We start from the raw sequence: 14,260 nt of genomic DNA, 5'->3' as shown, positions 1-14,260 counted from the left end.
CATCAAAAAGGGCCAGAATTATCACCTAGGTAAATAATGATTTTCCAAAAATTCGTTAAATATAAAAGTATGGTATAATATAATATTTTATTAGTTTAAGTTCTAATGACCCCTTTACACACAATGTTTTACCTGTCAGTCTTGCCTGACCAGTCCAAACGTGTCAAGTAAAACCTTGTGCGTAGTTATGAACTAAATTAACTTCTTCGCCTTGGAGAATGACCGTCTTGAGAACTGTCGTCACACACAGTTTTCTAGACAGTTTTACCTGACAAGCTAAACTGCCAGGTAAAACGTTAGATGTAGACCTAGCTTTAGTCTAATAGACAAGATAGATGTTTTGATGCCATTTTCTTTTTTGTATACCGGGTGCTTCTCAAAAGAGTATAACCCTATAACTTTTTTATTTTACCAGATAAAAAAACGATATTTGGTATGTTAGTATATGACATACATAAATTAGGATTGATTGAAGCATTCAATTTTTTTTGGCCTCTTCCTGTTTCACCGGAAATGACTACAACTTTTGATTTTTAAATGGCACCCTCGTTATTTTTTTTTTACTAAACCATATTCGAAAATATCAAAAGTTGACATATGATATGTCATTCTATTCAGAGTGTCATTTTCTATCGAATAAAGCAACAAAACACCTAGGGTACAATTTAAAAATCAAAAGTAGTAGTCATATCCGGTGAAACAGGAAGTGACAAAAAACAATGAATACGTCAATCAATCCTAATTTATGTCATATACCAAATCTCGATTTTTTATCTAAAAAAATAAAAAAGTTATAGAGGTGAGCCTCTTTATATATCGACGCATCCGGTATATCTTAAAATTGACGTCCAACCGGTTGGCGATCATGTGCGCCAACTTATTTTTTTAAATTGTTCTGGAAGTAAGATATTTTCAAATAAAAAATTGAATTATTAATTATTCAATATTGAAATTATTGATCATAACAATAGTTGTTTTTTTTATAAAAATTGTTATATTTCAGAAAAGATTTAGTCAACGGCCTCAAACGGAGTCCTACAGGGTCAACGAAAGATAAGGGTATGAATAGTGTAGGTACGAGCGAAGATGGAGAAGAGAGCAGTGTGCCTGATGAGGAAGATTCCGTACAGGTGGTAACGGATGTTTTGTCATCAGTGCAAGCACCAAAGGTTAAAAATTCTTTGTATTTATGATGATATCGGTAGAGGAGTACACAAATTGCAAATTTCCAGTTATTAATTTTGGAAAATTAGCATTTAAAAAAGGCGTCCATTCTTCCCACAGAGACCTGATTTATAAATTCAAAAGAGTCTTGATAAATCCTTTGAGTCTTTTTTACATATTTACTGTCCGTCGCCTGCACCTAAAATACGTTTTTTGCCGCTTTTTAAAGATAAAACACATTCATCCAACAATTTTTTTGCTTAAAAATGTTCAATTTAAGATAATCTTGCAAACAAATCCCAAAAAAGTGTTAAATGCGTGGGGATCTATTGTGCACCAGAGCCGTAATTACAGTATGTTTTTCAGGTTTTAGAACTAAGTTCCCGTAGTGCCTTATTGCAGTGGGCGCCCCCGCTGCACCTGTCCGAATCCGTAAGCAACGACAGCGGCACCAACGAGATCGACATATCCGAAACGGATTTGCGGTACGAGGTGTTGCTGAGCGACAAAAGTAGGGAGATGAAATTCAAGTCAATTTACAACGGATCCTCGCATTCCTGTAGAATACAAGTAAGTGAGTCGTTATAGAGCTCAAACGCACTGACGGAGTTAATTTAGTTTAACTTGCTAAGTATTTATCTAATAAATTTGTTGGATAAAAGGCAAGAAAAACACTAGTTACTAGTTAATAACATTGATATATGGTTGAGTGACTTGATCATGTTATTACAATAAGCTCTTTAATTATTTAATTCGATATTTTTGTCTTGTTAGGATTTAAAACCTGGCCAAGAATACTCTGTATGTTTGCAAGTACATTTGGACGAATTGCAAGGATACGCCACTGACCCTGTGAAATTCGTAACGCCGGCCTGTGAACCTGACCAGCCCTTGCCGCCAAAACTAGGAGCCAAGACTAAGAATTCATTACAACTCAGGTATACATCACTAAGATTTTTTTAAACAGAAACAATAAGTCAAAATAAATTATCGTGGTGGCATTAATGACATAAATAAGTTATTAGAGTAGTTTGATGAGTGTCCATTTTCATTTTATATTATTACTCGGAATCTCTATTGTATTTGATGGTTGTTAATAGGACTGCTCATTCAGCCAAAATGTTTGCCAGGTGCATGCAAAAACTCCTCGCTTTGTGACGTCATTGTAGTCCTGGTTATGATAGCGTGTGTATTATTGGTTGCCGGATGTAAAACGTTCATTATTTAGTTTATTTATTTAAACACCTTATGTGTATGCAGTATAGAAAATTAACTGTATAAATCGTATTAAATACTCGGATAATACATTTTTAAGAACAGCAGTTCCTAGCATCACCTTTTGCAGGCATTCTTTTTAGAGTACTTCCATATTTTGCTATAAAATAATTAATAAACAATAATCGTAGGCACTTAGTAAGCACTTAGTCACAATCCACAACACAAAATGAACGTATTTATACACTCTATATTATTATAGCTCTAAAAACTGTAAAATCACCTTTTTCGCATTTGAAATTGACAAAATAATTAACTCAAAATTTCTCAGCTGTTATTTTTATAAGTTTACCATAGGCAAATAATAATACACACTATCACGACAAGGACTACAATGACGTCACAACTGTCAGCTGAAGCACGGGAAGAGGCGAACATACGTCTTATGAGGATGAGCAATCCTATTAATTTGCCGTTCTTGGTTGTTACCTATAAAAGCTAGAAGGAATTATGGCATCTTAATTCCCGTTAATAATGTAACAAGGGACTTATGACTCTATTTTTATGGTTAGAGCAACCAAGACTAATAAAAACTTATATTACTTCAGTAAGAAATAAAACAAAGATATATCAGACCAAATAAACTTTTAGTCACGTGATTAAGTTTGACCGGCACAGCGTTGCCCACTTTTACATATTTTCTTTTACCTAATTAAAATATAAGGAAATAAAAATAAATTAATTATAAATATATAAACAATTATTATTTACATCAACAAAACTCACCTCCTTAACAGCACTTAAGGGATATAAAGAGCCATTACTACCGCTTTCCCGTTCAAAATATTCTAATTAGGTTAAGATGAATTGTTTGCAACGGCTATTAAGCTATCTTGTACACTTCGCACTAAAAGAGGTTCTAAAAAGGACAGTTTTCGACTGCAAGATCTGCTAGTAAAAATATTTCAACTTAAAGTATCACAACACAATTCATTTAAACCAAAAACTCGTAATACAAAACTAAAGTATCAAAACGAATGACAATGTCAGAAAATAAATACATAAATGTGGCAACTTGATATAATTTTTTACAGCTGAGCTACCACCTGAATCCCCTGCGGAAAATTTAAATTTCAGTTAGTCAACCCGGTGTTGAATATACCCATGGTTGGCAACAATGAATTTAAAAATGGTGCCCTCGATTACGTAACTAAAAGTTTAATTGGTATCGCTTATAAGTCATAAATTAATCTATAATTAATTTAAAATTATCAATTTAGTAATTTTCATACCCAACCTAGATGATGTTTTTTAATTTTCTTTAAGGTGGAACCAAGTAAACGACAATGGAGCTAGAATACTCTTCTATAGCCTAGAATACGATGCTGGAAAAGGAGGCGAATTCGAAGAGATCCATAAAAGTAGGGGAAAGACGCAGTTCAATCTGCAAAAACTGCTACCCGCCACTGCCTATAGGTTTAGATTAGCTGTAGTGAACGAGGTGGGAAAGAGTGCTTACTCTGACACTGTAACTTACAGGTAAATAACAAATAAACAAATAATAAGTTAACTAATACTAAAATTCCATTGTCTTTATATATTTCAACTTAAACTTGATTTTCATGCATCCGTTGTCCGACGATAGGATGAAGCGATATTAATGTTATTGGCTGAATTTAAAAACTTTGATTGGTTAGAAAATTACGCAGTTTTTTAATTTATTACATTTTTATGCCTCCGTTCATCGGATATAAAGTGCGTCTGCTGGATCTGTGTATATGAAAGGAATGCGGACAAAAAAACATTTAAATAAACAGCAATATATTTTATACGTCGACTTGACGAGTACGTCACCGCAAATCGCTCCGCCCACTCATTTTATTGGCTACTTGCAAATTTGTCGAATTTTTATTGATGGGACGCGTCCTCTAATTTTTTACGAAAAACATCGAGAGAATATCGTTTCCCTTCTCACGGATACCCCGTCATGTTATTTCACAAAAAACAAGGCCTACTTAATAAAGTTTTGTGGTGAAAAATTTGCAGAATCATATTAGCGATTTTTTTTCAAAAAATTTGAGTACACCCCTACATTCGGCATCCCCCAAAACAGTTCTGTACCAAATTTCGTTTAAAAATATTAATTATTAATAATTCTGCAGTTAAATTAAATAATTCCCTATTTTTGCCAATTTAACGATGAGTTATCACGTAACCCTTGAAAAAAACAATCCACAACAATGGGTTTTATTAGCTGTCAATTCTTGCAGCGTAGAATTGAATATTAATTTAATAGCACGCAGAAAAGTGTTGTATCAAGAAATATTATTTGCATTATGGAACAATTAAATATTAGGGATAAAATTGAAATTATTCGTTTAGTGGGTGATAACTATCTTCAAGCAGGAGAAGCTGCCAGAGAATTTAACAACAGACATCCCGACAGACCTGCAGTAAGTAGAAGCACGGTTCAACGAATAAATAGAGTTTTTAATGAAACTGGTTGTGTGTCAAAATACTTACTAAAAAACAGAAGGCCGGAACATCGAATAAATAGGCGGAATGAGGAAATATTAGAATATTTTCGTAACAATCCTCGTGCAAGCATTAGAGGCGCCAGTGTTGATTTGGATATACCAAGGGAAAATATTAGGAGATGTTTGCGAACTAATAAAGTTAAACCCTTTAAACCAAAGATTTTACACACTTTGGAAAACGGAGATGATGTTAGACGATTAGAATTCTGCTTATGGGCTCAAGCAGAGTATTTAAATAATAGAAATTTCTTAAAAGAAATTTTATTTAGTGATGAGGCAACATTTAGTACAAACGGAGTAGTATCCTCTCAAAATTCGCGATTCTGGGCAGTCGAAAACCCTGAATGGGTGATCAATACAAGAAGACAGTATTCTCAGAAATTAAATGTGTGGTGTGGCATACTTGATGATAGAATCATTGGTCCATATTTTTTTGAGAGAAATTTGAATAGTCCAACGTTTTTGAATTTTCTGATTAATGACTTTTGGGATGCAATACATAATTTACCATGCCAAACCCGTTTGAATTTAAAATTTCAATTGGACGGATCACCTGTGCATAACGCGGCAGTTGTCAGGGAATGGTTAAATGAAAATTTTGAAAATAAGTGGATAGGTCGAAATAGCCCGCTAATTGGTGGCCACCGAGATCCCCGGACCTAACACCCCTTGATTTCTTTCTTTGGGGTTTCTTAAAGCAACAAGTTTACAAGTCTAGACCTCAATCTGTAGATGAATTACGTATTAGAGTTACAGAGGCTTCTGCAAATATTACACCACAGCAGCTTAGGAATGTAACTGTTAATCTAAGAAAAAAATGCGACAAATGTATTGAACTGAATGGAGGGCTGGTAGAAGCAACTAGAATTATTTGAATATGTTTAACTTATTAATCGGTTATTGTGTTGCTTGTAGTATGTTTATCATTGTTTGTAATAAAACTCGTTGTCGTGGATTGTTTTTCAAAGGGTTACTTGATAACTCATCGTTAAATTGGCAAAAATAGGGAATTATTTAATTTAACTGCAAAATTATTAATAATTAATATTTTTAAACGAAATTTGGTACAGAACTGTTTTGGGGGATGCCGAATGTAGGGGTGTACTCAACTTTTTTGAAAAAAAATCGCTAATATGATTTTGCAAATTTTCACCACAAAAACTTTATTAAGTAGGCCTTGTTTTTTGTGAAATAACATGACATTGAGCCCTAAAGTACATTTTTTGAAACTTTATATTTGAAAAAAAAATCATCAAAATCGGACTATAAACACAGATTTTATGGAGGGTGCCCGGTCTTGAGTGGGTCACACTGTATATACTCTAAGAGCTAGCAACGTTTTCGAGACAGAATTTTAAGAAAGCTGGTTCTTTAATATATATTTTGCTATGCTCTCCTGAACAGAGTGCGGACCGTCTAGCTGCGCGTTCACTCCTGCGCATCATATCTGTATTAAACAGCTGTTTACTACTGCGCATCGCAAATTCGCCCTGGATTTCAGGAAGTAAGGAGGCTAGGACCAACCTATGTGTAGCATATTTAGTTTCATAAAAAGGTAGCAAGGTAGTCTGAAAATCGCGTTATTGTATCTCTACTCATAAACGAGAAATCTCATAAAACACAAGAAAATGGGATACCCTGTACAGATGTGATGCGCAGTAGTCTACCGGCAGCCAGACGGCTCGCACTTTGGTCAGGAGAATAAAAGATATATTAAAGAACCAGCTTTTTTAAAATTCTTGTTTTCCTGATGGTGCTAGCTCTTGTACTATTCTATTTTTATTAAGGTTAGATTAAAATTGTCAAAAAAGTGTCAAAACGTCCGTTATCGTACGATCTTTCTCCGTTGGCGGGCTGGAGTAAAAAATTTACGGATGAAAAATGGCGCGGAATTAATTGTCTACCGCAGCCAAAGATAGTTGCATGTAATTATTTGAATAATTTGATGTTTTTTCAGAACCACAGAGAACCCGCCAGCTCAACCCGATGCTCCGACACTGATAGAGGCCACCGTCTCAACGCTTCACTTGAAATGGAAACCACCGGCCTAAAGATGACGAGTTCGTGCTTCAAATGAACGATCCCAAAACCAAGTACGGCCCATGAACGTTTACAACGGACGGGAGACGTACTACATCTGCCAGAGACTTAGCTGTTACAGTGATTATACTTTTAGGTAGGGATTTGTATGTTTTAGCCGTCATAATTTAGTATATATTCAATTTAAAGCAGTTTTGACGTAAATGGGTATTTACAGGTAACTATCTGGGTATATACACATTAAGGAATATTGTAGATATTCGACATTCTCGGTGTTATATTTCATATGGCATTTTCTACAGTAAATTTTTAGAGTAAACGCCACGAATGTTTGGGAGTGATTCATCGCTTGATGAAGTTAGAATCGACACGCGCACTATCATTTTTACATTAAAAACGTAAATTTTTACCGCAGACGTAGGTTTTTAAAGGCCCGGTTTAATCATTTGTCTGCGCTTCTCCTACTTTTTCTAAAATGTCAGCGTGATTGACAAAGACGATACTATATCGCGTTTCTTTGATTCGTTTTTGTGCGTTAGTCCATTGGTGTGCTTGCAGTGCGACCAATGGGGCATTCCATTTTATATTTATAACCAAATATATGTTTTGACCTTTGAATAAGAAGACTAAGGAAGGAGCATATCAAAAATCTTAGGTACACCGCGATGGGCCTCAAATATGGCCGACTTAAATTCCAGTTTATCAGTGTCGTTCTAATTTTATTTAAAAAATGTAAAACTATGATGTAGGGTAGACGTAGGGTAGACTCAATAATTTGTTGTTTTATGTTACGTTGTGAATAAATGTTGGTGGTTATTAAAATTGTTATAAAAATATATAATTCTAATAAAAATAGATAAGTTATAATAAGTATTTATTAACACAAACATCCGATACGCTACTAGAGCAGGTAAGTCAAATTAACGTATCTAAATTCTTTGACAAGTAATAAATAAAAGCTAAAATGCAAGAAAAATATATAATTTAGTTAATTTAAGTGAATTTCATAAATGATCGGTTTACTACACGTATGTATATTATATAGTCACTTACTTTTCTTTTTCGATAAATCGCGATAGGTCACTGTTAATTTAAGTTCTGCCACAATTTCCATCTAGATTTACTACCTTTATACAACTATCAGTAGTAGAATAAATAATAAATAACATAAAATAAGCTCCGTAAAGACTGACAAATCCACAAAATTGCAAATCAAATTCAAATGTGTCAAATGAATCGTCAAACAGAACTGTCAAGGATCCCCACCCTAGAGTGCTTTTATGGCGCTTTTTCCGCCCACCATGCATGAATACATGGATAGCATTATGCTCCTTCCTTAGTCTTCTTATTCAAAGGTTTTGACAAGACTTTGACAGTTAAAACAACAAATTACAACAGATTATATATTGATTATTATATGACTTGAAACACCACGGCACTGGAATTAAGTTTTATGTGACCTTGAAGAGATTAGTTCACATGGTAGCGACCGATGAATCACTCCCCAAACATTCGTGGCGTTTACTATATCAAAGCCACCCAATGATATTTCACTCGTATTTTTGCCGTTGAAAGAGTAATGTGAAATAATACCGCGAGTATCTGCGAAACCGTTAAAAATTTTGAAATACTTTAAATGCAAAAAATGTTCATTTCATAATTCTCCGTCTAATAAAGAAATAATCTACAGGGTGTTCCACGTTAAAAAAAAACAAGAAAAATTATTTTATATTTTCGAAAGTTTGGCGTAGAATTTTGAACACCCTGTGTGATTTAAGAATACGATATTTATAGGAAAGTAAGTACAGACAATCTAAAGTAAATAGGTTGAGTTCAGGACAGTTCTTGTATTTTTAATAATTTTTTTAAGAAAGCCTAAAAAATTATATTTTTTATTTATTTATTAATATCTCTGAAACTACCGAAATATTATCTATACAGGGTGTCCCAGAAATAAGTGCAAATATTTTAACTGGTAGTATAGTTCAACCCCAGAAACACGCCTATGAGGTTTTTTTCGCAAAAAAAAAATTTGAAAATTCGATATTTTTTGAAAATTTTTTTGGAAATTTTTTTAGTTTTTAGTTAAAAACATAATTTCTTGATAATATGGCAACAAAATAGGTATTAGATTAAATTTACAAGAAAGAAAATTCAGAAAAGATCCAGTGGTTTTCAAAATTTTAGCAAATAATATTTTTTTTTGGAAATTTTCAAAGTAAAATAACTCCGTTATTTTGGACTTATTTGAAAAACGATAAAGGGAAAATATGTTTCTTTTATCGAGAACTACCACCCCTAAAAATATTTGCACTTATTTCTGGGACACCCTGTATATATTTACTCATATCTTAGGATTATGTAAAGTGGTCTGAAAGAAAGCCAAAAATGCAATAATACACAGGGTGTCCCATTTAAAAAAAATCATCCCGATCCACTCACACTTTTTTGAGCCTCCCGGTAGAAATTAAAATATTTTCCTTAAATATACATACTTTAGGTTTGCACTTAAGCTCTCCGTTCTCAGAACTTCGTCTGTCGCCAGCGACACGTCAAGGGAACCAATCAGATTTATACAAAATTCCAAATACGTTTAAATAAAATATACGACGGCCTCCCCATAAGAGCAACGAGAGGATTTACGTCCCAGTATTGAAGGAGGACAGAAAATCGAGTCGAATGGTTTCAAGACATATGTTCATCCTTGTTTAGTCAAACCTCCTACAACACAAGGATAGACTTATGTAGGAAATGCATTGAAATTCTATAGCCATCCTTCAACATCGGGACAGGAATTTAAGCGGTACCCTCCGTATACTTTATTTTAAACGTATTTGCAAAATTCAAACAGCTGTCAATTTTAAATTTACCACAGCTCTCATTGGTTGTTTAAAATGCCAAACTGTGTCGCCAGCGACAATACAACCACAGATACAACGTTCTGAGAACGGGGCTGTAAACAAAATTCAAAATTTTTTTTATTCTAAGAGCTACAGATGCCCGACGCACTATTGCTGAACCATGTATATTAATAAACAATTTAAATTTCAGGTTAAAAGCTAATAACGAGGGTGGGACGTCACCATGGTCCGAAGAAGTTACTTTTAGGACCAAACCTGATAGACCGGATAGGCCCTCTAAACCTGTAGTCAAGGGCAGGATACATGCGTATTCGTTTAGATTAAAATGGGAACCACCTCATAACACTGGTGGAGCTGAAATCACTCAGTAAGTACCTAATAAAATCCTAAATTATGGCCCCAGATGTTTGACACTTTTGTTTGACATTTTAACTGACATATTTGTTATTATTTAAACTTCACTTGACTCATAGATAAAGGAAACAAGTATAGAATGGAATGCTCGGCTTTCCGCCAAAACTTATGATTATTATTTTGGGGTGCATACGTTGTACGGGATCTGGCACTGATATAGTGGTTGCTAAGAACAACCGTAAACAAGAACAGAAATAATTTTCTCTTGTCAAAGTCAGAATCTTCAAAAATTATAAAATCTTTCAAAATTTAAACTGCCCTCATTGAAAAAAATACCGAAAAGTGTTTAATTTTAATTCTATCTTGTGAGTTTAATTTAAACATAATTTTACATTTTAATTACAACATAATTCCGGAAAAAGCTGAACCGCTCCGAAATTATCAAAAGCTTTGGAGAGCGACCGTTGGAAGAGTAGCGCCAAATAGTATTTACATTGTCCTTATGGGCACTTTCCAATATAAACTTATTTCCTTTATCTATGACTTGACTTGAATAATTATCATCACTGGAATAATTAATGACGTTTCTCAGTGGAATACGGAACCAGCATTGTCCACAGTTGTCTCCAGCTATTTGGATTTCGTATATTTATTAATTATATTATTTTGTCTTGTTAGTTATATCTTAGAAGTCAATTCTGGTAGCGGGTACGAACAAGTTTATAGTGGTTCGGAAACGGAAGCTGTTTGCGATAGGTTAACGCCAGGAACGACATACCAATTGAGAGTTAGCTGTGCATCATCTGGTATGTATTAAAATAATAAATACAAAATAATATGCGGTATTTAAAAAAATTCAATGCCCCATCCTTAATAGAGGAGCTATTGTCCGTTAAATGGATCAAGCGTAGAATATATTAATTACCAAATAAACTTTTAGTCGCGTGATTAAGCTTGACCGGCACAGCGTTGCCCACTTTTATACATATTTTCTTTTAATCAAAATATTTTAGAAAACAAAAATAAATTAATTATAAATACATAAACAGTTATTATTTACATCAACAAAACTCACCTCCTTAACAGCACTTAAGGGATATAAAGGGCCATTACTACCGCTTTCCCGTTCTAAATACTCTAATAAGGTTGCGATGAGTTGTTTGCAACGGCTATTAAGTTATCTGGTACACTTAACACTAAAAGAAGTTCTAAAAAAACATTTATTTGACTGCAAGGTCTGCTAGTAAAAAATGTTTAAGCTTAAAGTATCACATCACAATTCATTTAAACCAAAAATTTGTAATACGTAAAATAAATGTCAGGAAATAAATAATTAAATGTGACAACTTGACATTTTTTACAGCAGAGCTACCAACTGAATCCTCAGCGGTAAATTTAAATTCCAGTTAGCCCGGTGCCGAATATGTCCACGGTTACGTAACTAAAAGTTTAATTGGTATCACTTATACATTGACTTCCATTGTTCTTCCTCTTCAACTGAGTATCTCATAAATGTGGATAGGTCATACTCCTTGCCGGATTCCATACAGAATTGTTCTCTAAAAACATCATTCCCATATAAATAGTGTATACTGAGCGTTTGTAGGAATCTTAGAAGTCTGTCCTATGATATGATCCTTGTAGACAGAGACAGTTAGTGTCTGTGATTTTAATTCACAGATAATTGACGTCTTTTGTTGAAATCGTCCTTGACAGATTATTATTAGGTACCGTACGTACCGTACGATGTAAAAGTTTTTGATCAGACTGTTTTAGATATTTTTTTGTCGTACTGAATATATAATATCAATTTTAGGTGGCCAGAGTTGTCCTTCGGATCCGTGTACTGTAACGACGGAGGCCATAGGTCCAGGGAAGTGTGGTACTCCCAAATTAGTGGGAAAAGCTAGAGCGGATGCTTTAACAGTGAGATGGGCAGAACCTGATTATAATGGCGGGGCACCCGTAATAGATTATGAACTAGAACTGGTAAGCGACACTCAAATATATGGTAAGAATATATTGCTAGTAAGGAACCGAAATTGAAGCCAAATTTTTGAGATGGAGCTATACAAAATCCACATAAGTCGGTCCTTTTCGTTCAACAGCTTTGAACTACGCAAGCGTGAGAAGTGCTTCTCGATTAGTTGGTTTATTTCATACTAACCAATAGAAGTAGTTTTCTAAGTTTATATCTACCACGTAAATCAAGTTAGCGTCTGACTATTCGCACCATTACTTATAAATTTAAATTTAATCTCTGACATATTTAAACAAAAACAAGAAACGGATAGATATGATGAACATCTAAAATAACAGGTTGAAATAATGCCATTACCAATAAAAAAATAATATATTATACGTTACTAATATTTCGAGTATAAAATAGTGCGCGGGCAGGTGACAGCGTTCAGCGATGAAGTAGACAAACCAGATCGTTTTATTGGCGCGTGCGCACGAAAATCCTGTTGAACCAAAAGCATAGATTTATGCAAGATCGATATTCCTATTTCTTTTCTATGGCTTCACTTTCCACTCACTGTGTAAATGCCGTACTAGCAATATATTCTTATAATATAATTGGCGACACTGAACAACTTTTTGGTATAATTAAAAAATAAAGACAGCTCGGAGTCCAGCTATAGTTTATTTAAGGGACTCATCAAGTTGTTTTGGCCTTGCATTAGCTCCTCACTACTTATAACTTACTTTACCTTAAATTTAAACTTCTTTTCAGACTAATCCCGACTCCAGTCGACTGCTAATCGAAAAACAAAGAGGGAAACAGGTGTACGATTTCACAGAATTTATTATTCCAGCCAAAAATGCCCTGTAGTCGACCACCTTTCCATTTCTTCGACTTTCAGACAGTCGACTGAAGTCAGATGAAAGGATTTAAAGAAACAAGGATTATTAAGTAGTGAAGAGCAATACATGGCAAAGAGCTGCTGATGAGTCCATAAATAACTTATACCTGAACTTCGAAGATCTCTTTAACATCATGCAAAGTTGTTCGGTAATCGTCAAATATATTATAGGCATATGAAGAGATGAAACCGCTAGAAAAAGAAATAGAATATCAATCTTACGTAAAATATCACTGATTCAACAATTTTCGACGCGCGCGCTCTGTACTTCGCTGAACATGTCTGTATTAAACTCGATAATATTTTTATTGACCAACGTAACCTGTTATTTTGGTCTTCATCATATCACTGTATTTTTGGCAATATGTCGAGATGGAATTTAAATTGCAAAACAATGGTGCAGTAGCCGAACATAAATTGACACGTTGTAGACAGAGCAGAAAACTACGCTGTCAGACGGTATGAAATAAATCAGCAATCGGCGCTTCTCACGCTTGGCGTTCAAAGCTGTCTGTATAACTCTATCTCAAAGACGGCTTCAATTACGCCTGACAATGCCACATAATATGACGGTGTCGCTTACCGGTCAGTTCGCCAATCTGTACGAGTGCCCCTACATTAACCATCTCGCTGTTAAGCTCTTTCCCTTGACGGGAACACCACGCCGGACCGGCCTCCGTCGACCACAATGCAGATCCGAAAAGGTTAACCACTTAAAATTATTATTGCTGCTGCCGCGGTACGACGAAAAATAAAACAGCGATCGACTTTACGGCGTACGGTACCTAATAATAATCTGTCGGGGATTTCGTGGAACGATGATTATCGTGAGGTAAAATAACGGACACCAACTGTCTCTGGGCACAAGGATATCATCATGGGACGAACTACGAAGCACTCATTACGCCAGCAGAGATTTTGAAGAACAATTCTGTAAGGTAACGGAAGTATGTTATCCCGCATTTATGAATGCGGTGAAGGGCTGTAAAGTGATACCAGTGCTTTGGATTACGTGACCGTGGTTTATTCGCTAACGAATTTAAGGCCCACCGCTGATTCGGTTGTAACTCTGCTATAAAAATGTCAAGTTGCCAAAATTATTTATTTATTAAAAAAAAAAAAAAAAATTAGTTTAAACTGAATTGTGTCCTTTTAAGCAAACGATTTTACTAGCAATTACTACGGTCAAATAAATGTTTTAGAACTGGTCTTCAATACGGCA

The 14,260-nt window shown here is 34.5% G+C and overlaps 1 protein-coding gene across 1 annotated transcript; it reads left to right on the top strand.

The window, feature by feature from the left end:
• Positions 1-6: 6 nt before the first annotated feature.
• On the top strand, positions 7-13,007 carry LOC115880144 (fibronectin type-III domain-containing protein 3a-like; the record flags this gene model as incomplete). The annotated part of the gene is given in 12 exon segments (XM_030897271.1): positions 7-29; positions 1,004-1,169; positions 1,531-1,734; positions 1,939-2,102; positions 3,706-3,918; positions 6,874-6,955; positions 6,957-7,014; positions 7,017-7,092; positions 10,008-10,184; positions 10,850-10,977; positions 11,988-12,160; positions 12,909-13,007. Coding segments are annotated over 12 exon segments (1,563 nt in total), but the record flags the coding sequence as incomplete, so codon positions are not given.
• Between the last annotated feature and the right edge of the window lie 1,253 nt (positions 13,008-14,260).

This window comes from Sitophilus oryzae, unplaced genomic scaffold, assembly GCF_002938485.1.
Source record: "Sitophilus oryzae breed Bouriz unplaced genomic scaffold, Soryzae_2.0 scaffold_1616_pilon_pilon, whole genome shotgun sequence".
Classification (NCBI taxonomy): Eukaryota; Metazoa; Arthropoda; class Insecta; order Coleoptera; family Curculionidae; genus Sitophilus; species Sitophilus oryzae.
Note: the sequence above shows the minus strand (reverse complement) of the source record. Positions and strands in the feature narration are given on the sequence as shown.